Source organism: Lithobates pipiens, unplaced genomic scaffold (genome assembly GCF_037356315.1).
Source record: "Lithobates pipiens isolate NorthernLeopardFrog02 unplaced genomic scaffold, aLitPip1_a1.2 Scaffold_25, whole genome shotgun sequence".
Taxonomy (NCBI): domain Eukaryota; kingdom Metazoa; phylum Chordata; class Amphibia; order Anura; family Ranidae; genus Lithobates; species Lithobates pipiens.
Genome location: NW_027507787.1, coordinates 183433729 through 183457108, shown reverse-complemented (window position 1 = coordinate 183457108; position 23380 = coordinate 183433729). Strand labels below are relative to the sequence as shown.

At 42.0% G+C, this 23380-nt stretch overlaps 1 protein-coding gene across 4 annotated transcripts in view; it reads left to right on the top strand.

Annotated features, from left to right (window-relative positions):
- SLK (STE20 like kinase) overlaps nucleotides 1-23380 on the top strand; it is a 121327-nt gene that overhangs the window by 32576 nt on the left and 65371 nt on the right. For all 4 annotated transcript variants that reach the window (XM_077455255.1, XM_077455254.1, XM_077455253.1 and 1 more), the window contains exons 2-4: nucleotides 20138-20302; nucleotides 21464-21512; nucleotides 21868-22017. In XM_077455255.1, the coding sequence (XP_077311381.1) occupies nucleotides 20138-20302; nucleotides 21464-21512; nucleotides 21868-22017 (364 nt within the window). The remainder of the gene's footprint in view (nucleotides 1-20137; nucleotides 20303-21463; nucleotides 21513-21867; nucleotides 22018-23380) is intronic.

The following is a 23380-nucleotide window of genomic DNA, read 5'->3' as shown; positions in this document are numbered from 1 at the left end:
TACTCTGTACAAAAGTCCTATGGTTTTCTGTACATACGATCGGACTTTGCTCCCTCGGACTTTGGTTGCCGGAAAGTTTGTCCATTCGCACAGCCAACAAAAGTCTGATGAAAAACTAAAAAGTTTGTCCGATGGAGCGTACACACGGTCGGATGTTGCCTCAAAACAGCTAATTTGCATGTTTGTTGTCAAAAAGTCTGATCATGTGTATGGGCCTTAACCGCTGTTTTATAGCTCTTACCATTGACCTGGCAATGGTAAGGGTCTGCCTTAGGCAGGCTGTAGATGATGCGATTTTCCTTTCCTACAACCAAGGGGGGCTTGAGGAGCCATATCCGCTGGAAGAACACACTGTGATTATTGCTAGTGGCTGTAGCTGCTGGCAATTGCATGTAAAAATCTAATATTCTGGTTGTACCCAAGATGATCAATGGATCGACTTTGGTACAATCGGCCTGCCCATATATGGTTTGAATCTTGGGTGGGCCCTGCTAAATTGGTAGAGATTGGAACCATCTATGGCTGTCTTTACTCTTGGAGAAGTTGAGCCGTTATTTAGGTAGCTTGCTGACTAATTCCTTTATTTATGATGTTCTGCCAGTGGAAGCAAAGTCTAACTATAATTCTTAAAAATGTTCTTCACCTACCTATCCTGCCTAAGACCCCTTTCACACTGGGTGGTTTTCAGGCACTTTAGATCTAGAAATGGCCTCTAAGTGCCTAAAAACCGCCTCACATTTATTGCAGTGTGTCTTTTCACACGGGGGGGGGGGGGCCCATAAAAAGCTCTCGTACAACCAATTACCTTCAGAAGTCACATAATTGGTGAAATGATGTCCACCTGTGTGCAGTCTAAGTGTCACATGATCTGTCATTAGATGCTAACCAAACACTGCCATGAAGACCAAGGAACTCTCCAAACAAGTAAGGGACAATGTTGTTAAGTACAAGTCAGGGTTAGGTTATAAAAAAATATCCAAATCTTTGATCCCTAGGGGCACCATCAAATCTATCATAAACAAATGGAAAGAACATGGCACAACAGCAAACCTGCCAAGAGACGACCGCACACCAAAACTCATGGACCGGGCAAGGAGGGCATTAATCAGACAGGCAGCACAGAGAACTAAGGTAACCCTGGAGGAGCTGCAGAGTTCCACAGCAGAGACTGGAGTATCTGTACATAGAAAGACCATAAGCCGTACGCTCCATAGAATTGGGCTTTGTGGCAGAGTGGCCAGAAGAAAGCCATTACTTTCAGCAAAAAACAAAATGCCACATTCTGAGTTTGCGAAATGGCATGCGGAGACTTCCAAAATGTATGGAGGAAGGTGCTCTGTTCTGATGAGACTAAAATTGAACTTTTTGGCCATCAAAGAAAGCGCTATGACTAGCGCAAGCCCATCACATCACCCAAAGAACATCCCCACAGTAAAACATGGTGGTGACAGCATCATGCTGCGGCACAGTGGTGTAGTGGGTAGCACTCTCACCTAGCAGTAAAAAGAGGTTGCTGGTTTGAATCCCAACCACGACACTACCTACCTGGAGTTTGCATGTTCTCCCTGTGCCTGTGTTGGTTTCCTCCGGGTACTCCGATTTCCTCCCACACTCCAAAGACATGCTGGTAGGTTAATTGTCTTCTGTCCAAGATTGGCCCTAATATATGAATGTGAATTGTGGACCTTGGATTGTGGGCTCCTTGAGGGTAGGGACCGATGTAAGTGTGCGATGTATGTGTGGAATGCTGCGTAAATTTATGGCGCTATATGGGTGCCTTTTTTCAAAAATAAAATAATATAATAGATGAGCATCTTAATGAGACACAATGTACAGGGATAGGGACAATTGTAGACACGCACGCATGCTCACTCAGGTTAAACTAGATGGACTGGTGTCTTTATTCAACCTTGCTAACTATGTTACTATGTAACTATGTTTTTCAGTAGTCGGGACTGGGAAACTGGTCAGGGTTGAGGGAAAGATGGATGGTGCTAAATACAGCGATTATTCTTGAGCAAAACCTGTACCACTCTGTGTGTGATTTGAGGCTAGCACGGAGGTTCACCTTCCAGCACGACAATGACCCCAAACACACTGCTAAAGCAACACTTGAGTGGTTTAAGGGGAAACATGTAAATGTGTTGGAATGGCCTAGACAAAGCCCAGATCTCAATCCAATAGAAAATCTGTGGTCAGACTTAATGATTGCTGTTCAAAAGCGCAAACTATCCAACTTGAAGGAGCTGGAGCAGTTTTGTAGGGAGGAATGGGCAAAAATCCCAGTGGTAAGATGTGGCAAGCTCATAGAGACTTATCCAAAGCCGCAAAAAGTGGGGGGTGAATAGTTATGAACATTGACTTTTTCTGTTATTTTGTCCTATTTTTTTGTTTGCTTCAATATAAAAAAAAATCTTCAAAGTTGTGGACATGTTCTGTACATTAAATGATGCAAATCCTCAAACAATCCATGTCCTGGTTGTGAGGCAACAAAACACGGAAAATGCCAAGGGGGTGAATACTTTTGCAAGGCACTGTATAAGTCATGGGATCAGCATAAAGGCACATGTTTTGAACTGGACCCAGGAATATCCACGTATGTTAGAGATGGTCGTTGTCCATTAGAAGGTGATAAAATGCCCGAGGGCACTTTTTAGCAACCGATCAATGAAGCAGAATTGATTTCCGATGTCTGTGCCAGAAAGCTTACCAGTGCATGAACATGGATGTTTATGGGAAGGGTCATTTTAAAGACCAATTAGACCTTTATTTGGCCTAGTGTTGACTTATGACATCCAAGTAAAACTGGCATGTAATGATGGTGGTAATGTTCACCTGGCATGTGAAGAGCGACTCTAGTGTTCATGTATGATGCTCTAAAGAGTTCTCATTAATGTAATGATAAATCTCGTAGCATTAGTAAAATTCTAAATGCATTGTCACACATAGAGTAGGCATTTCTCAAGTAGCTGTTCATTAGCAAGTGATAAATTATGTTTGACATACACACAATGTAGGTGAATAATGCTGTCAGTAATCCCCTTTTGCAACTCCCCACCCCTTTGTCAAAATACTGCCTTTGTCATTTTAATGAGACAGCAGCAGTGACTCTTCCATTGTCAAGCCTCACTGAACAAGAAAACAGATCATTTTCTTTGATAATGATATAGAGCAACATGAAAGCCATGACAGTAATTGCAGGTCTCTTCTGCTGCGTAGCCCAACATATGAGCCCACCAAACCGTATTCGCTCGCTATGATTCCACAGACACACTGATGGACGATATCTCATAGCTACCAATCAGAATTCAGTTTTTGCCACTATACCATAGTATTGCAGTATCGTTTTTTTAATGTTGCACTTCAGCTGCTTAAAGTGGAACTTTATGCTACCTAATGAAAATGGGTGGACAGACAGGATTTTTAATGAAGAAGAGACCTACTTTGTGCATTTAAAGCTTTTTAATGCCGAAACTGATGTAAATTGTGCACATGCATGGGAGTGACATCTTGGCCTGGCCAATGACAGCAGCTGGCAATTGAGACCCTTTAGCTGGCTGCCAATAGAAGTCAGCAGTCAGCGGGCGTTCCGGGATGGCACATCACTGGATAGTAGGGGAGTATAGTTCTGCTTTAAAGTGGAACTAAAGGCCATTTTTTAGGGCTGTGGAAATTAAAGTTTAATTCCTCGATTTAATCAATTAATTTTTTTTGATCAATCAAAATTTTTTTGATCGGTACTCACCTCTCCGGCTTCCGGGTCTTCAGGGAGTTCTGTTGGAGATACGGTGACCTCACGGACTTCCACGTCACTGGACTCCTCCCCACTTCCCCAAGTGCCTCTGTCTGATAACAAAGGGAAGGGGGAGGAGTCCAGTGATGTTGAAGTTCTGATTGAACGTAACGTGTACGGGGAGGAGCTACACATGACGTCAACCGCTGCGGCTCTACAGAACTAACACAATTGTCAGCTTTACATGCTGTGTTTTTATCATCTTTATGTGAGTAGTTTGAACACAAAAATGTAATCTTGTACTTAAGCGGTGAGCACTTAGATCTTTTCTTTCTACCCATGACCTGGCGTCCTTGCTGGGATCTAAGGAGACGTGAGAGAAGTTTATGGTCTGTGTTAACCCTTTTGATACCCGCTTGCACGACCACCTGTTTGCACAGGGGTCCATGCCATAAGGTGAGAGCGATTAGTTAGACCAGAGGTGTAGGGATTGTCGCACTACTGTGGAAAAAAAATGACTTACATCGGTGCTACAGTTTGCATTTAAAATGTATTTGTGTAAACTGTGAAGTTAAGTCATGGATTGTGGAAACCAACTAGTGTCGGGTGATTGTATTTAGTGTATACCACATTTACCACTGACTAATGCAGAGTTGCAGTGCAAGGAAATCAGCTAAAAGTAGTTGGATCTGTATGTGCGTTATAATTTAAATGAGTTGATTAATCGATTAAAAAAAAAAAAAAAAAAAGATTAATCGAACATGAAAATTTTAACCCGTAACAGCCCTTCAATTTTGTGTCTCACTTTGGATAGCGTAAGAGGGATTTTAACTCCTGTAAATTTTTTGCCACCTGTGTCTCATTGTAAATATTTTCCATTGTGAGGATACTGACAACAATAAGGCCTCATACACACTGGATATTTTTTACAGTTGCTGTTTTTGGCTTCTGGTGTGTGTGTGTGTGTTTTTTTTTTTTTTTCTCTTCAGCCAGTAAACTCCCCTGCATATTATCCTATGTATCCAGGCACACACAGGCTGTTATCAGTGTTTTTTTGGCTGAGGCATTTTCTAGCTGGAAAAAACCTCCAGGACTAGTGGGTTTTGAGAGGAGTTTTTGAGCTGCACGAACCCCAGTAAACGCAGCAAAACGCAGGTAACCGGTGTTTTTGATCCCCCTAGCTTTTTTTTAAGAGGTAATTGAATAAACGTAAGTAGTCCTCTGCGCTACTATGTAATGGTAATCTGTGAAAAATTTAATTAAATGAAGAAAAATAAAATAAATTGTGTGGGAATTGCTGCAAAACCTTAGTATTCACAACTACATGTGCGTAAATATATAATGTACAGTGATCTTGTGCAAATCCTTCCTAAGCAACATAATCAAATACATAGTGTTATAAACAATAATTGATCGATATAACAGTGAAAAAGTCCAATAGACGTGGCAAATCCAGTCTTCCAATACAAATGTTCCAATGCTAATAGTGTACAACTGTCTATTAATGATTCCCAGAGAGTCTAGACGCTGCCACCAACACCTCAGTGCTCACAGAACTCTCACCTCATAGGCATTCAACATAAGCTTTGAATTCAGATCCAGTAGGGATTGGCTAAACTTTCCTCCCGGAGTCACCTCCGCAACTCTTCAATAAGGGATCCCATCTCCTATGTGGGGGTAAAGTAGACAAGCCATCAATAGTGTATTAATGTATAAAATCCATTTATTAAATAATAAGCATCTGCTTGCATATAGTAAAATAACTAGCGCTCAAAATAAGACATCATCATTTTCCGCCATTCCTGTCACTTCCAGTCCGTGATGTGCTTTGTCCACGCCCTACACGTTGCGCCACGTGACTTCCTCAGGGGACTTTTTTTGGAGGTGTTTTCTTGCTAAAACACAGCAAAACTCTAATGCAAAAAGGCATAAAAGCTCTGAAAACCTTGTGTTTTAATGTGGCAACGCTGCTGGCGTTTTTGTAATGTGCACTGTGCATAAGGCCTAAAACCTGTCGGGTGTTCTAATCTCTCTCCACTCTATCCAAAACAAAACGAAAATAAAAATGTTATACTTTTAATATCAGAATTGGAGAAAATTCTACATTGTGAACCATCATGAATCGACAGAACTGTCAGACATAATGTCCAAAAGCATCTATTGTTTTTTTTTGTTTTTTCCCCAGATGAAAAAGTGGATATTAAAAAAATATAATTGCAGACTTCTATCTCCTGCTGTTTTTGCTGAATCTTGTGGATTCCGCTTCTATCCTGAATAGGAGAGTTTATCTGCCAACATCAGTCAGGCTCAGTGCTGTGTTGAGAAAAGCAGTAACCTAATCACATGAGCCAGGAAATGACATTTCTAGGGGGTTCTACACACAGTCCAGAATTACCCTGTTAGTTTTTTTGCTTGCAAGAAAGTCATATGGACATTTTTGCCTATTTCAGAAAATCATTGCTGGCTGTAGATCGAAACATTTTTACGGCAAGTGCAAAATGGCTATTATTTATTTTTTAAAGTCCAACTTTAGGATAAGGCCACTTTCACACGGGACGGACTCCGTCAAGCGGATCCGCCTGCTCAGTGGAGGATCTGTATGCTGGTCCCCACTGAGCAGGCAGATGACACAGCCTGCTGTTCTCTATGGGGTGGTCGGATGGAAATGGAAACGCCTGTTCGTTTACATCCAGCTGTCATCCGATGTGTCTGTTTTTGGTTGATCGAAAGCAGGCGGGTGTAAACGGACACGTGTCCGTTTTACATGTGCCTCCTCATAGAGAACAATAGGTGGTCTGATCGGGTCCACCTGGAAAAAAGCAGACAGACAATCGATCCGCTTGTGTGAAAGGGACCTAAGGGTAACACTCCCTCCCACCCCCAATCTGATTACTCTTAAGCCCCTGCACACACGGTCAGAGATTTCCACAACCAAATCTGTCGGATTTTGTCCGTCAGATTTAGTCTGACGGATTGTGTCCGAAACTGTTGCATACACATGGTCGGACTAAGTTGTCGAAAAATCCGATCTTTCAGAACATGATGACGTAATTTCGTTACGATGGGACTACGTTCAGGCTAGTAGCCAATAGCTTTGATGTAGGAATTTGATCTGAGCATGCGTGGCACTTGGTCCGATGAAAATGCTCTACACATGATCGGATTACGTCCGACCGGTCCAGTTGGTCGGGAAATATTTCCAACATGTTGGAAAATTGGGTCAGACGGAGATCCGGACGGAATCAGTCCGATGCATAGCACACACAGTTGGATTATCTGACGACACGGGCCGATAAGACGCATTCCGATGGATTCTCCGACTGTGTGTACGTGGCATTAGGATGCTGAAGATGGGAGCGAAGGTAACCTAACAGCAAGGATTAGACCCCATAAACACTATTCGATTTTCTGCAGATTTTTGTCTTCAGATTTACCAAAACCATATACTATGAGGTCAAACCTTAATGCCCTGTACACGCGACCGGTTTTTCCATCGGAATAAACACTGAAGTCTTTTCCGACGGAGTTCCAATGGAATTCTGCTGAAACTGTCTTGCGTACACACAATCATACCAAAGTCCGACCAACAAGAATGCGGTGACGTACAACACGTACGACGGGACTAGAAAAAGTAAGTTCAATAGCCAGTAGCCAATAGCTTCTGTCTCGTACTTGCTTCAGAGCATGCGTCGTTTTTGGTACGTCTACGTTTGGTTCGTAGTTTTCCCTATAGGAATTGGTTCAGTCGGAAATATTCACAACATGTTCTCTTTCTAGGTCCATCAGAATTTTGACGTAAAAAGTCAGATGAGGCATACACGCGATCAGAATATACGATGAAAAGCTCCCGTCTGATTTTTATTTATTTTTTTCTGTCGGACATTCCACTCGTGTGTACTGGGCGTGAGAATTACAATTTGTATGCAATCAGGCAGGCTTTGCACTACAAGGTTTTGGTAAATCTGAAGACAAAAATCTGCAGAAAATCTAATAGTGTGTATGGAGCCTAAGATGAAGGCACTAGATAAGCTGTTACCTGCAGGAGAAAATTGTGTTCCACAAGGGACCTTGGACAGATTGGCCCCTAAAGGAAAAAATTGTGATGCATCTAATTGACTTTGAAGAAGGACGAGGCTTTAAAATCCCAAGTTGACACAGAGCTCTTCCTGTCCAGACATTTCCTGTTCCTCATCAGGACAAATGCAAATTCGAAAACTAAACAAAAGATGCTCTTAACTATTTCTTGTAATACTTTGATGCAGTCAGAGATATGACTTCGGCGTTCATTATTTTCTGAACTCATGAGAGAGATCCTGCTTGGTGTGTTTCTTTTCTTTGCATGTAAAGTAATTGCACATCCCGGAAAGCTGTTGAGTGTGTGAATACATCTGTATACAGTGTAAGAGTTTACTTAAGTGTTAGAGTAAAAAAATAACCAAATGTGTGCAGACAACTGTATACAGAATCATTTTTCAATCTGTGAAACCAAGACAGATTTTTATTTAATTTTTTACTCTGGTGACTGTGATAGTTCTGGTCAGAATGCTTTAACCACTTAAGCCCCGGGCCATTTTCCTGGCCAAAGACCAGAGCACTTTTTGCAAATCGTCACTGCGTCACTTTAACTGACAATTGCGCGGTCATGCGACGTGGCTCCCAAACAAAATTGATGTCCTTTTTTTCCCACAAATAGAGCTTTCTTTTGGTGGTATTTGATCACCTTTTGCGGTTTTTATTTTTTGCGCTTTAAACAAAAAAAATCGACAATTTGGGAAAAAAAAAACATTATTTTTTACATTTTACTATAATAAATATTCCCCAAAAATATATAAAAAAAACATTTTTTTCCTCACTTTAGGCCAATACGTATTCTTCTACATATTTTTGGTAAAAAAAATTGCAATAAGCATTTTATTGATTTGGTTTGCGCAAAAGTTATAGCGTTTACAAAATAGGCGATAGTTTTATGACATATTTTTTTATTCATATTTTTTTTTTTTTTTTTACTAGTAATGGCGGCGATCAGGGCATCTACACCATCTCAGGGGGAACTATAAGGAACTAGCTCCAGTGCTGTGTGCCACGTTGATTGAATAATTTGTACATTTAAAAAAACGGAAAACTTATTTTATTTAACATAGGAGACTGTAGGTGATTGCATATCAGCATGCAGAGCTGCCCAAACCAGGGATTTTCAGCTTTGGGAAGGTAAAGGTCTACTTTTAAAGCGGAACTAAAGTAATTTTTTCATCTTTCCATCTAATAAATCTTCTGCCCTTGTTTTAATTTTGGATAGTAAAACATTTTTTTTCTGCCAGGAAATACCTTATACAGCTCACTTCCTATTTCTTGTCTGGTCATTAGCCTAAGCTTACAACATCATGCACAGCTCTCTCCCACTATCGTGGGAGTTTGCCAGGAGGGGGGGGGGGGGGGGTGTGAGTCATAAGAGGGCTAATGAGAGCTGCAGAGCTGAAGGTGTGCCTCTGTGTGTCTGTGCAAATCCAGGAAGTGAATAGGCAGCAGCTTCAGATGCCCACAGTTAAAATGGTTGCAGCCAGACTTTGTGTAGGGAGATTTCTGCTGCATATTTTACAAGTACAGAATCGCAGTATATATAAAATAATATTTAAAGATGTTGGAGCTTCAGAAAGGCTAATTTGTTTTTATTACAAATTATGTGAGCAGGCTGCAGTTTCTCTTAAAGAAAGTAGGTTAAAGGTGCCAGAACTCTGGATTTTTACTATACTGTATGTTTTGTTGTCTTTTAATGATTTGATGGTCGTGGGGCAATGAATTTTTAGCTTGGCAGCTTTTACACATTAAGAGATTTCAACAATTATTAGTGAGTCTAAATTGGCTGTAATGTTTCAATCCAGATATGTTTATTCTAAAGACAAATGGTCTTTAGTTCAAGTTCCAATACGTTTTGGGGTTTTTACTCCCCTCCCCCCCCAAGACACTCTAATACAAAAAGTGTGTTACTGGCCAGATCACCAGGGGGAAAACAACCTAAAAAAATAAAACCAATGCAGCCATCGGATCTAATGATTGGTAAGCTGCAATATATTACCTTTTACATTATATTACATTTTTGGGTTTAATACTGCTTTAATATTGTGCTTTGGCGAATCCATTTCCGAATAAAATTGTGCTATGGACAGCTATCTTAAACCGAACTTGTGTTTTACCATTCAAGACAAGGTATAGGCAGTTCCCGAGTTACAAACAAGATGGGCTCTGTAGGTTTGTTTGTATGCAAGTCGGAACAGGTACATTTAAAAAAATAAAAATAAATTTTAAGTGTAACTCTAGCCAAAAAAGGTTCACTTTTTAGCCCCCTGCTCAGACCGAAGCTGCCGGAGCACCCACTGTACCATCATGGAGAGTGTTATTATTCAGTGACATGCCTCATATAAAGTCCCCATCTTTCCTCTTCCTTTCCTGCTCCATGCATGTTGCTGTCGGCATTCATTACAATGAAAAGTCTATTTTCCATGAATCTCTGCAGAGTGCTAATTGTCTATTGAAAATGGAGATAGTGGTGTGCTTGCTTTAGAATTGCAGGACGCCATAGGTGTGTGCACGGGGTGTGTTAGGTGTGCCTGGGCACACCCTCATCAGTGCGCATTAGCATTATTGCTCCTTTTTTTTTTTTTTTTTTTTTTTAGCAGTGGGGATAGGAACATCTTACCAGCTCTGTCATAAGAGAAGTGCTAACAACCTTCTCTTTCACTGTGCCTGCAGGGAGATGAATATGCCTGGAGCATATATACTGTACTGTGTGTAGACACACACACCTATGTGTGTTTGAGCTTTGGGGTGCACACCCTAATGCAATAGGCTGCGCACACCTATGGCAGAACCTCACAATGAGCATTTTCAAGAAGAGGCTGTGCAGTATTGAGCTATGTATGAGGCCCGGGTGTAGAGAATGGGACCCGGGTGTAGAGAATGGGGCCCGGGTGTAGAGAATGGGGCCCGGGTGTAGAGAATGGGGCCCGGGTGTAGAGAATGGGACCCGGGTGCAGAGAATGGGACCCGGGTGCAGAGACCTGGGACCCGGGTGCAGAGACCTGGGACCCGGGTATAGACCTGGCTGTAGAATATGGGGCCCGGGTATAGAGAATGATGCAACCTGTATCATATTTTCTTATACCGAGCAGCATTATTTGTACCTTTGTTTCCGCACAGTGCATAGGCCAGTTGAGCTCTTGTTGGTGGTTTCTGCGGAGCTTCATTCTGGTGACTTATCAACTTGCCTTAGTAATGTTTTAACATTTCTGTAGGATTGTGCAAAGAAAAATTGAATACAAAAAAGAAGGCATGCACAATCTAATCTATAAATAGACCTTCTAATGACTTACTTGATGCTCTATGACTTATGGAATTTGTTACTGAACCAAATCTGTCTCTGAACTTCATTTTGTGATTAAGACGTGTAATATTAATGTCAGAGAAATGTTAATGCCTTCCAAAGCCCATATATGATGATTTCTGAATGTCAGGAGCTTGAGTATGGAATAGATTTCCTACATACCTAGAGTGCGCCTAATGAAATCTGTGATTAGAGAATTCCCATTATATCAGCCTGATGGACCAATATAACACAATAGACCACAAATTTTGCATGCAGGATTTTCAACACGCCATAGTGCATTACTGCACCATCAAGTGTGGGATGTTGGGGTGCAGTTCAGAATGAATGGCACCGTATTGCACCACAGCACAATGGTGCTTTATGGGGCCTCAAAAGAGAAGGCGCAGAGTGATGTCATCCCGCGCCTAGGCGAGTGCACCAGAAGTGAAGCCTAAGGGGTCTTTTTTTTTTTTTTTCCCCTCCATGTTTTGCTATTTTGATTACGGCTGTTTTTTTTTTCTTTTTTTTTTTTTTTTTCTTTTTAGTCAGTATGCAAGCCTTCTATACCCCATCAAGGCAAACAAATCTGGAAGGGGCTCTCGTGTATTTGTTACATTGTAGGAATGGTGTGAAGAGCAGCACATGTTCCGATTACTGCGGTGCTAACCCTGTTGTTACAGGATCAGCTGTTAATCCAGCATTCAAATGTAAATATTTGTATGTAAAGTACAGCAAACATGGCTGTATCCGTGTGCGATGACAGGAATCACAGGACCAGACTAAGAAGACAAACACAAATAGTCTGTTTTGTAGCATTTTGGATTCTAGGCGTTACAAACGCAAACACACCGAGGCCTGACTTGTGGCGCCCAGCTGTGATTAGTATTACTCTCTTCAAGATTTGAGTTTCCGAGTGAAGTGAAGTCCTAATCTTGTTGGCACTTTTATATGCAGTGGTGCAACGGAAACTAGAGATATTTTACTTAAGTCTATGTTTCCTCTATTACGTCCCCAAAGTCGTGCGATTTTTGGCGCAATTTTTTTTTTACTGAAATTTTACCACGATTTTTTGCTGTGACTTGAAGCAATGCCTGTGTATTCTTGAGGTCTATATACCTTTTAAGTCGTATCAAAGTGGTGGGACCAAAGTAGACTACTTTGAAGTCGCATCATAAAGTCGCACAGACATGAACGGTACTCATTGGAAATCATGGGGTATGACTTGTCGTTACTTTTCAGTCCCAAATCAGATGAAAAGTCGTACTAGTGGAAACCGAGCCTTATGGAGAAGTTCACCTTCACCAAAAAACTGACAGTGCAGAGAAGAGATGTCTGTAGATAAACAAGCTGTGTAGCTTTGACTAAAACACAAGAATTCCCTTTATTATAGGTGTACGTAGTTTATGTAGCTCATGAAGGTTTAACCTTAAACTACGAAGAGGGTTCTTTACTGTAAGAGCGGCAAGGATGTGGAATTCCCTTCCGCAGGCGGTGTTTTCAACAGGGTGGAGCATCAATAGTTTCAAAAAACTATTAGATAAGCACCTGAACCACCACAACATACAGGGATATACAATGTAATACTGACATATAATCATATTAATTCAAGAAGAACCGAAAACACTGCGCTATTCAAATGTGTAAACGGTATACAAACAGCAGCTAACGCAACATCTAGGTGTACAAATGTGACATAATAAATTTTGTGAAAAATAGTGTAGCGCTTATTTGTTTTTACCACATTACAATGTGACCAATGTAATCAATACATACATTAGACTATACAAACAAATAAAAAAACATGTAAGCACTCTTCGCTGTATATGAAAAGCTAGAATGTCCCCAGATGATGTCTGCTTAAGACGAAACGCGTCGGGACTTCACTGCAGCCTGAGATTTTATTGAAAAAGCGCTTATGTTCTTTGTACACGTGAGTTTGATAATTTTTTATTAAATTACCTGAAACTAAAAACTGAGTTACACTATTGTGGTCCCTGCTTTCTTCTTTTATATCTATCCCATTACCTATGATGATCTGTGTGGATGGAGATATACTGCAGAGGAAATAGCCACACTTGAAAGTCTTCCAGAAAAGGACAACACCCAAAAAAGCCTATGTATATCTACAAGCATATATGATCCTCCAAATATAAGTTTGAGTAGGATCTATTAAATCTGGTAAGCCCCCATTTTATGCGGTGGAGGGTTCACGCGGTGATTGTGCGATTATTCCTTGGAGAAGGTGTAGGACGATCCTCACTTCATCGTATCACACACAGAAAATTTGGAAAATTTGGAGAACTTTTCACTTGTTTTCACGTTGTTTTTCCATTTTTGGATACATTTTTTCATACATTTGTTTGGACATTCTAGCTTTTCATATACAGCGAAGAGTGCTTACATGTTTTTTTATTTGTTTGTATAGTCTAATGTATGTATTGATTACATTGGTCACATTGTAATGTGGTAAAAACAAATAAGCGCTACACTATTTTTCACAAAATTGACATATAATCATACACATAGGTTGGACTTGTCTTTTTTCGACCTCACCTACTATGTAACTATGAAGCCTGGCTAGAATGGTGCGAATAGCTGATTTTGAGGATTTTGTAGTTTTGTTGAACAATATTTTGTAGCTGGCTACAAATTCCGAATTTCTGTAGGTACTTGTTCTCCAGTGTATCTGATGAACATGTGATAGAAATATGTTGCAGCCAAATGCAGAAGCAGCTTTAGTCACCATCAACCTCTATAGCTAATAACTTTATTGTCCATCTCATCACATCATCTATCTGAAGGCATGGGCCTAAACGCTTTGGGCCTTTATATGTAGTAAATAGACTTAGTGGTTCTAAAGGCAGACATTTTTTTATTTATTTTTTTATCTAAATGCATTCTTTGCATTCAGATAAAAAAAATCTGTGTGCAGCAGCCCTCCTAATACTTACCTGAGCCCCATCTCGATGCAGCGATGTTGCACAAGAGCTTCAGCTGTCCAGGACTCTCCCTCCTTATTGGCTGAGACAGCAGTGGGCGCCATTGGCCCCTGCTGCTGTCAATCAAAGTCAGTGAGGAGAGAGAGAATGGCATCTAGCCACGGCTCCATGTCTGAATGGACACACAGAGCAGCAGCTCAGCGCAGGTGCCCCCATACCAAGCTGCTTCCTGTGTGGGCAGGAGGGGGAGGTCAGAAGTGCCAAGAAGAGGGACCCGAGAAGAGGAGGATCTGGGCTGCTCTGTGCAAAACCACTGCACAGAGTAGTTAAGTATGACATGTTTTGTTCTTTTTAACCAGAAGAAAAAAAAGACTTTAATATCACTTTAAGGCAATGAGCTGATATTACCCATACTAGCCAATCATATTTTAGATGTAATTTACTCAAGAAAACATCTGGCTGTGGTTGCTTTTGGATTGCATCTTTTTATGCCCTACATCAGGAATGCAAACTCATTTCTATTGTGGGCCACATCAGCATTACGATTACCCTCGAAGGGCAGGTTGTATCTGTAGGACCAGATGTCCAGAGCACCCCATCCCCCCTCTTACATTTGAGGTCAAGAGCCCCCCACCATCAGAAGTCAAAAGTCCTCCACCCTCCCTTACATCACTGTGTACCCCCTTACCTTGTGTTTCTGCTGGGATGAAGCTGTGAGCAGAGCTGGGAAGAAAAAAAGTGCAGGGTCTGGAGGAGGACCAGAGGAGGGCTGGAGTCCGCTGAGACCAGGAGAGGCAGAGATGAGGGGATGGAGGCCATCTTGTATACAAAAAACAATATGATAGGGGTGAATGGGCTGAATAGTCTGCCTTTTTGATTCCCCCTGTTACCTTCCTTCTTTACCCAGTGGGAACTTGGTCCGTTTTTATTGCACCTTGAGCTCAGGGGATACTAAACAGTATCCATCACCGATCCTACTTCTGTTTACTTACGCCTCAAGAATACTTATTAAACACTGAAGATTTGAAACCTTATGAGCCCAATACACCTTTAAAGTGATTCCACTAAGCTCAAAATCTATATTTATATTTATCTGCTCAACAATTACTTCCTTTTTTTTCCCTTTTTCCCCTTCCCCTTCTTCTCTTCCCTTTTTTTCTTCCCTCTGTGGAGAAATGGTTGTGTAATCAATCGTACCAACTTCCCCATTCTCCTTCGGAAACGGTGGTCTCTCTATATGGGATACACTCTATGAAGGAATAACACTGTTATCATCTCCTGAAGAAGCGTCATCACAGACGCGAAACATGTAGAGCACCAAAGATATATGTAATTGCTGACTGTATGGTTGATATCCTTGATCCTATATTTATATAGATATATATTTTGTTTTTTCCTTTTTGGAAATTTGAAATGGATTTTACTACTTTTGATAGGATGTCAATTAGGTCTTAAATGTGTAGTTATAAGGAGGAAACATTTCTTTTTTGTGTGTAAAAAGGAAATTGAACTCTTTATTTTCTGTTTTTATTTTTTGTTTTAAAAATAAATAGAAATAATTCCTTTTGAATATACTGGTTGTGTTTACAACTTTCTTTATGCCTAAAAAGTCCAACTGAACCCACATTTTTTTCTTTTGAGGTCTTTTATGTGAAGGTTCTTTTATTTTTATTTTTTATTTTTCTCCCTTACTCCCCCTTTTCCTTGTCAATATTTACATTCACAAAGTGATAACCAGGACGTGGCATTTTATTTATCAGTGTATCCACAGACACCACCCTGTGATAGATACACATTTGTTCCATTTTAAATATCGGAGATGAGGGGATGCTTCGTCTGCAAAAAGAGAGACACAGGAACTGTGTGGGGAACTCTGTCCTCCTCTCTGCTGCTGAACGCTGATACCCGGGAAGAAAAAAGGGGGGGTCAGAGGCGAGCCTCTCTTTGCTGCACATAGAGGAGCGTAGGTTCAGGCAGAGGACTTCTGTGCTCTTTGCTGAGTCCTGAGACAAGATGGGGGGGGGGGGGGGTGGAGACGAGAGGGGAAAGGTGCGAGAGCCACATGAAATGTCTGGATTTGGCCCGCGGACCTTGTGTTTGATACATGTGCCCTACATGTTTGATGAAGCCCACTGTAATTAGCCATTAGTTGGTGGAATTGCGGCCAGACAAGGGAAAAGGAGGAATCTCTTAGGGATGGAGACTGCAATAACAAGATGACAGAGGTTCTGACACGTCACATGGGGCTCCACTGCTGAATATCCACCCCTTGGGGAGATCTCCCCTCATTTCCTGTCTGGTGGACCTCCCATGAATTGAGATGATATGGTTCCCACTGGGACACGGACCTGATGTAGGTTCCTACCCTTCCCCCATACTGTACAGACAAAGAAAGAAAATCAGATCTAGTTCTACTGTGGTTGAGAAGTTGGGAACATACAGAGAATTTAGGATTGGTTTGTGAACAGAGAGGATTGTGTAAATGAGGTTCATTTTAAAGCAGGAAAGCCAATGGTGTGTTTATTTTCAGGCTGATATGTTAAGTACATGTTCTCTCCCAGCCAGATTTCATCACATCTATGACTTATCAACAGACATGACTTCATCCCAGTGACACAACATCATTGTGAGAGGTTCTTAGCTGCCGTTATCCTGTGTGAGTCATCCGGTTATAGTCACTACTTGCTTTAGTTGTTCCCTTTTGTAAGAAAAAGGAAGGGCATGTCAGTATAGATGTTTTAAAGCTGTGTAATCTCTCACTCCAGCAAATACATAAAGGGAAAACATTTAACTAGACAGACAGACATACATGCATGCATACATACATACATATATATTCATACGCAAGTCATGCAAGTTAGGTTAGTCAGTTCATTTCAAGGCTTGTTTACACTTGAGGTTGGGGAAATGATAAAAACACGACTCGCCCCTCTTAAAGCGGAGGTCCACCCTAAAATGGACCTTCCGCTCATCGGAATCCTCCCCCCCTCCAGCGCCACAATTGGCACCTTTCAGGGGGGAGGGGGGTGCAGTTACCTGGATAATCCAGGTAACTGCACCCACTTCCGGGATAGCTGTCTGCGGAAAGGGGCGTAGATTACGCCCCTTTCCGCAAGTGCCCGCCCCCTTCCGCAAGTGCCCGCCCCCTTCCGCAAGTGCCCCGCTGCCTGCTGGGAAACACACAGATCCCAGAGGCAGCGGGGACCGTCCTTATTGCGCAGCGCAACTCGCACATGCGCAGTAGGGAACCGGGAAATGAAGCCGAAAGGCTCCATTTCCTGATTCCCGTACCCAAGATGGCGGCGGCAGCACCCGAGTGACGATCTACAGATCGGCTTCGGGTGCCGACATCGCGGGCGCGCTGGACAGGTAAGTGTCACTATTTAAAAGTCAGCAGCTGCAGTATTTGTAGCTGCTGGCTTTTAAAAAAAAAAAAAAAACGCGGAGTCCCGGTGGACTCCCGCTTTAACTACACGCGGGGACCACCCGCCCGCAATGTACTACGGACACTGGCCAAAGTGACGTCCTGTTATGTCGCTGCCTGTTTTCGGTTTAGGGCAGGCGCATTTGCGTCTCCGCCAACACCTGTTGTGATTATACACAGCGGGAGTCTGTCAGCAGGTCCAAGTTAATGATTCATGGTTGGGGACCTGCTGTTCGGCTTTGTCCAATCACAGCTCTGAGCCCTGTGTTGACTATCAACACAGGGCTCTGTACAGAGGAAACAATCTTAGGCTGGACATACATTATACAAATTTATTTAGATTTACCTTCAGCTATGTTGTACAAGGGCCTGCCTGATTGCATACAAATTGAACATGTTTAGGTTTGACCTATTATATGGTTTTGGAAAATTGTATAATGTATGATCAGCCTTATCCATGCAATCGGGGATAAAAAACAAAGATTGAAAAAATAAATTTGTTGCGCTATAAGCCAAAAAAAATACAATAAAAAGTAAAACTACAGCAGCTGACACAATATTGCTGGACACGATATAAAATGAATGAAAAGTACAGTGTAGCGCTTACACTGTACTTTTCAAAAAACAAAGATTATTAGTAAAAAGCAGCACATATTGCACACTTTACGCATTGTTAGGCACACAGTTAACCCCTTTCCAGCCAGTGTCATTAGTACAGTGACCATGTATAGCATGATCACTGATCACTATTAGTGTCACTCGTAATGTCAGTGGCAGTTAATCAATTCCCTTCCAGTGTAAGTGAATGTCCAATTGCCCACTGCATGATCACAGTTCCACTATAAGTCGCTGATCACCACTAAAAAGTAATATATAAAATAAAATAAAAATCCAGTATGTATACCATAATTTGTAGACGCTATAACTTTCACGTAAAGCAATTGCTATACATTACTTGGGATTTTTTTTACCAAGAAATGTAGCCGAATACGTTTTGGCCTAAAATTTATGAAAAAATCTTTTTTTTTTTTTTTAATTGGCTAGGTTTTTTAGCAGTAAAAAATATATATTTTTTAATTTTTTCTATTTGTATAGTAAAACAATTAAAAAACCTAGTGGTAATTGTCACACAAATAGAGCTTTCTTTTGGTGATGTTTAAAGTGTATTGATTTTGTTTGGGTGCAGCATTGCATGACCATGCAATTACTAAATTTTACTTGTTAAAATAGCAAAAAGAAGTTGTCTGTGAATGGAAAACTACAAGTCCCGTCAGCCTTAGCGGCTGTCAGCTTGTTGTTCTCTATGAACTACCACGGAGCTGTGAGCGCCATGGCAGTTCGTTGGTTCTTCCTGTCAGTGTGTATTGGCTTGCTCATAGGAGGTACAAGTAAGCAGATACACTGACGGGTCTGCAGGAGACCTGCATGGCACCAGTGATCTGCTGATGGCTGGTGTAATGCTTTACAGTCTCCTGCAATAAAAGATAATAAATGCAAATTTTTTTACTTGCAAAAAAATGTGCATTGAAAATTTTTTGTCAAAAGGCGAACTTATCCTTTAATGGACAATATTTATTTTTAATTTTTATTATAACTTGGTATAGGTGTACATTTATAAATGTGGAAAATGATGCTTCAGGCTGGATTTTGACCGACTTTCTATGGAGCTGGTGCACATATCTCCACAGCGGGTCCGGTGCAATTTGCATGCGTGTCTTTTGGTCCATTTCAGTTCCGAATTCAGTCAACAGTTCAGGCTGAAATTGTACCTGAAACAGTACACTGCTGTTTGTATAAACCTAGCCTTAACCACTTCCCACCCGTACTATAGCAGAAAGATGGCTATAGCACAGGGCTTGCTTTGTCTGGAGGACACAGCTGATTACAGATCGGGATAAATTGGCCGATCATAGATCTGGGTAAAGGGCCAATCACAGCAGCCCTTTACCATGTGATCAGCTGTGTCCAATGACAGCTGATCATGGTGTAAACATAAGGGGACCCAGATGACTGTGCGGCGTATCACGGCGCTCTGCGCCACTCGCGCATTCGCAGTGGGTGCTCGGCTGTGAAGCCACAGCCGGGAGCCCACAGTACAAATGACGGTGCCACAAGCGGAGCGGGGAACGAGGCGGGTCTTCGTCCCCCGAATTGCTGGACCCTGGGACAGGTAAGTGTCTGATTATTAAAAGTCAGCAGCTGCAGTATTTGTAGCTGCTGACTTTTAATTTTTTTTTTTTGGGGGGGGCACCCCACTTTAACGAATCTTGGAGAGGCTGAGTCATGTGTGGTCCAGGCATCTGGGTGATTTGGATCTTTCCCAAGCCTGGACCAGCTGAGCTACAACAGCTGACAGCAGACTTTGGCCACAGAATTGCAGAACTAACTGCACTCCTGTGAGCTACAGACGTAGAGGGAAAAGCTTTGGCTATACTTCTCCTTTAAGTTTGTGAATTATCCATGAGTGGCAGTCACTAGACTATATCTTTGCACATAATAAAAATGAAATTTGAAGAAATCAGTGGCGTTGTCATTCAGTTCTTTGTGTAATTTCTTTGTGCAGAACAAAAAAAAAAAGTGTAATACATACCTCTAATTTTTTTTGTTGGACATATTGTCCCAAACACCAGCGTATGTGTTATAACTGCACTAACCAGATTGTTCTTGTATGTTTTTCTCAGGCCCAGAATAAAGAGACTGGCATTTTGGCAGCAGCAAAGGTCATCGATACGAAGTCTGAAGATGAACTTGAAGATTACATGGTGGAAATTGAGATTTTGGCATCATGTGATCATCCACACATTGTTAAATTACTGGATGCTTTTTATTATGAAAATAACCTTTGGGTAAGTAATACATTGGGTGGGTATACAATTTCTATCTCTGTGTTATCAATGCAAGACTGTATTATGCCTAGTAATGTATAGACTATCTGGACAGTAAACTGTAGTCCTGCCGTGTGCACTTCTACCTTTTAAAGAGAAGCAGACACTACAGGGTTTTTGCCATGTTTTAAATGTTCAGTCTTAGGCTGGGTTCACACATCGCATTGCTGTGCAGATCACATGCAATGTCTGTGCGATGCAAATTCAGCCATACAAATTCATCCGACGAGGGCGGGCAGTCGGCCGGCTTGTGGTTAATTGTCATCTGCTGTTCTGTATTACAATTAGAATTGGTGCATGCTTCCACTGCAGTCCGCCCCGCTTGCGCATTCGTAGTGTGGTCAAAATCTGCTGAATATGTTCTTCTGAAAGCCACTACAATCACACACAATGTGTGGAACGCATCACACATGTGCAGTAGGCTGCTACGTCACTTTGGTTGCATTATCTGATGGGTAGCGGCTTTTTAATAGAAAACCAGAACTTAAAGGGATTGTAAAGCAAAATTTTTTATTTTTTTAAAATAACAAACATGTTATACTTACCTCCACTGTGCAGCTCGTTTTGCAGAGAGTGGCCCCGAACCTGCTCTTCTGGGGTCCCTCGGCGGCTGTCTCTGCTTCCTCCTGCAGGTGCTTCTCACGTTCATGCGAGCTCCCTCGCATTGGTGAGAAGCACCTGCGGGCGCGCTCCCGTGATACAGCCGGCGGCTATAGCCGCTCGCTGTATCACAAGGCCCCGCCCCCCCGTGCGCTGCGTCATTGGATGTGATTGACAGCAGCGCGAGCCAATGGCTGCGCTGCTTTCAATCCATCCACTCCAGCCAATCAGCGGCCAGGCTGAGCGGCGAAGGGGACGGCGGGGGCGAGTGCGGGATTTTCGAGGGGTCAGGTAAGTAAAACGGGGAGACTGGGGGCGCCGGCAGTGTCAGATGTTTTTTCACCTTAATGCATAGAATGCATTAAGGTGAAAAAACATTTACCTTTACAACCCCTTTAAGAGCTTCATTCCAGAACCGAGGGCTCCCACGTGCATGCGCGGGAGTGACGTCATTGCAGCCATATATATTTTTACTAATTAGTAGGCTTGATTGAGATTCATTTTATTTTTATTTTTTTATAGATCCTTATTGAATTTTGTGCGGGCGGAGCAGTAGATGCAGTCATGCTAGGTAAGTCTGCATTTTTCAATATTCATGGCTTCTGAAAACGTATCCCAATACAAAGCTTCACCAGATTCATTGCAAAACATGGAATTTACCATTAACTGTGTGTTTTGATCCCCTGTATAATTAAGAAATGAGGGGCTTACTGTAGAAAATTATATAAGGCGTTAGTAGCAGGGTTTTAACACCAGAGGCAGTGTTATTAATCTAGAAAGCAGCGGACAGGACTAGATAAGACCATCTGCTATTTGATAAGCAACAGAATCCAAGGTTTGAATAGTTAAAAAAATAAAAATAAAAATCCAGTTTACTATGGAACATTAAAATATTGTTGGATCATTGCTTTGATTTCTGTTTTCAGAGCTAGAACGTGCATTGACAGAACCTCAGATCCGGGTAGTGTGCAAGCAGACACTAGAGGCGCTGGTTTATTTACATGAAGCTAAAATTATTCACCGGGATCTAAAGGCCGGAAACATCCTGCTCACTCTTGATGGTGATGTGAAGTTGGGTAAGTGGTTTAATAAAAGAAACTTTTAATGCTGTCTGGTCTCTGTAGGTGGGTCTCTACATCAGCTCCTATATATGTGTGTGTATATAAAGTGTACTGGAGAATATGAAGGTTTTCAAGTCTGCAAATATATTCACAGAAATGTTCCTCTGATTTAATTTAACGTCACCTTTAGCCCGTTTTAGCCAATCAAGGCTAAAATGACAACATACAGTCAGATCATTTTTAGAAAAAGGTTTGTGTTGAGACTCCCTCTTCTGGCAGGACTCGGTCACACCAGAAGGATTTGTTACGGCAGGGTTTATGTGCGTTATGTTAAAGTTTTGCTAAACCCATAAACGTAAAATCAGTCTGTATATGCAGTAAAGCAGGGGTTGGCAACCTCTTCATTGGACAGCGGCGAGCGGCCACTATCACAGGGCTGGATGGGGGAGGGAACTGCTGGAGTTTACTTTTTCATTAAACAGCAGGTGGTTCCTGGGTGATCCTAGCAACCAATCACTAACCTTTTAATGTGAGAAGTTCCTGCCCCCATGCAGCCCTGTGATATTGATTTCTGCTGCTCTGCTTGCTGTATGCATGTGTAAGATAGAAGCGTTCTACCTATGCAGTGTGTGTTTGTGGGGTGGGAGACAGAGGACCCTACAGTTGGGGGGTGCAGGGGACAGAGGACATTAGAGTGGAGAGGTGCAGGGGACAGAGGACATTAGAGTGGAGAGGTGCAGGGGACAGAGGACACTGCTATAGGGGTACAGAAGACACTGCAATAGGACCCTATTAGGGACCCCATCAACCCTGTTGACAGTGTCCCCTTCTCACCTGGGGACAGGGACCCCTTCCCCCCCAATGGTAGAAACACCATTTCCCTAGGGACAGGAACCCCATTTTCCCTACGGACAGGAACCCCTTCTCCAAACCATTTTGGCTCGCAGGGCTGGCGTCAGCCACCCTTGGGTGTCAGGATGGGGGAGGGGGCAGTAAAATCCTGAATCCCCAGCTACATACTGCTTCAGGGTGAACTGGCTTTGTATTAGTTGCGCACTAAAAAGTGAGGTAAACCTGTACCATTAATATTACTGTTAGGATTTTTATTATCTTTATTTCTTAGCGGGTGAATGTGGCCCTCTGTGCATTCACATACATTGAATCCGGCCCTTAAGAGGAAAAAGGTTGCTGACCCCTGCAGTAAAGCTGGCTTGTTATGCTCATTGTGTAATCCTAAGGGGTTAACTCTGTGCATTGTGTAAAAAGGCTGTTTGATCCTGTCTCCTCTGATCCTAAACTTCTTCCAGTGTCCCCAATTCATTTCCAGATAGTACAGAAGACAGGGGGAAAGCTGCACATGCTCAGTTTGGTGTGTATT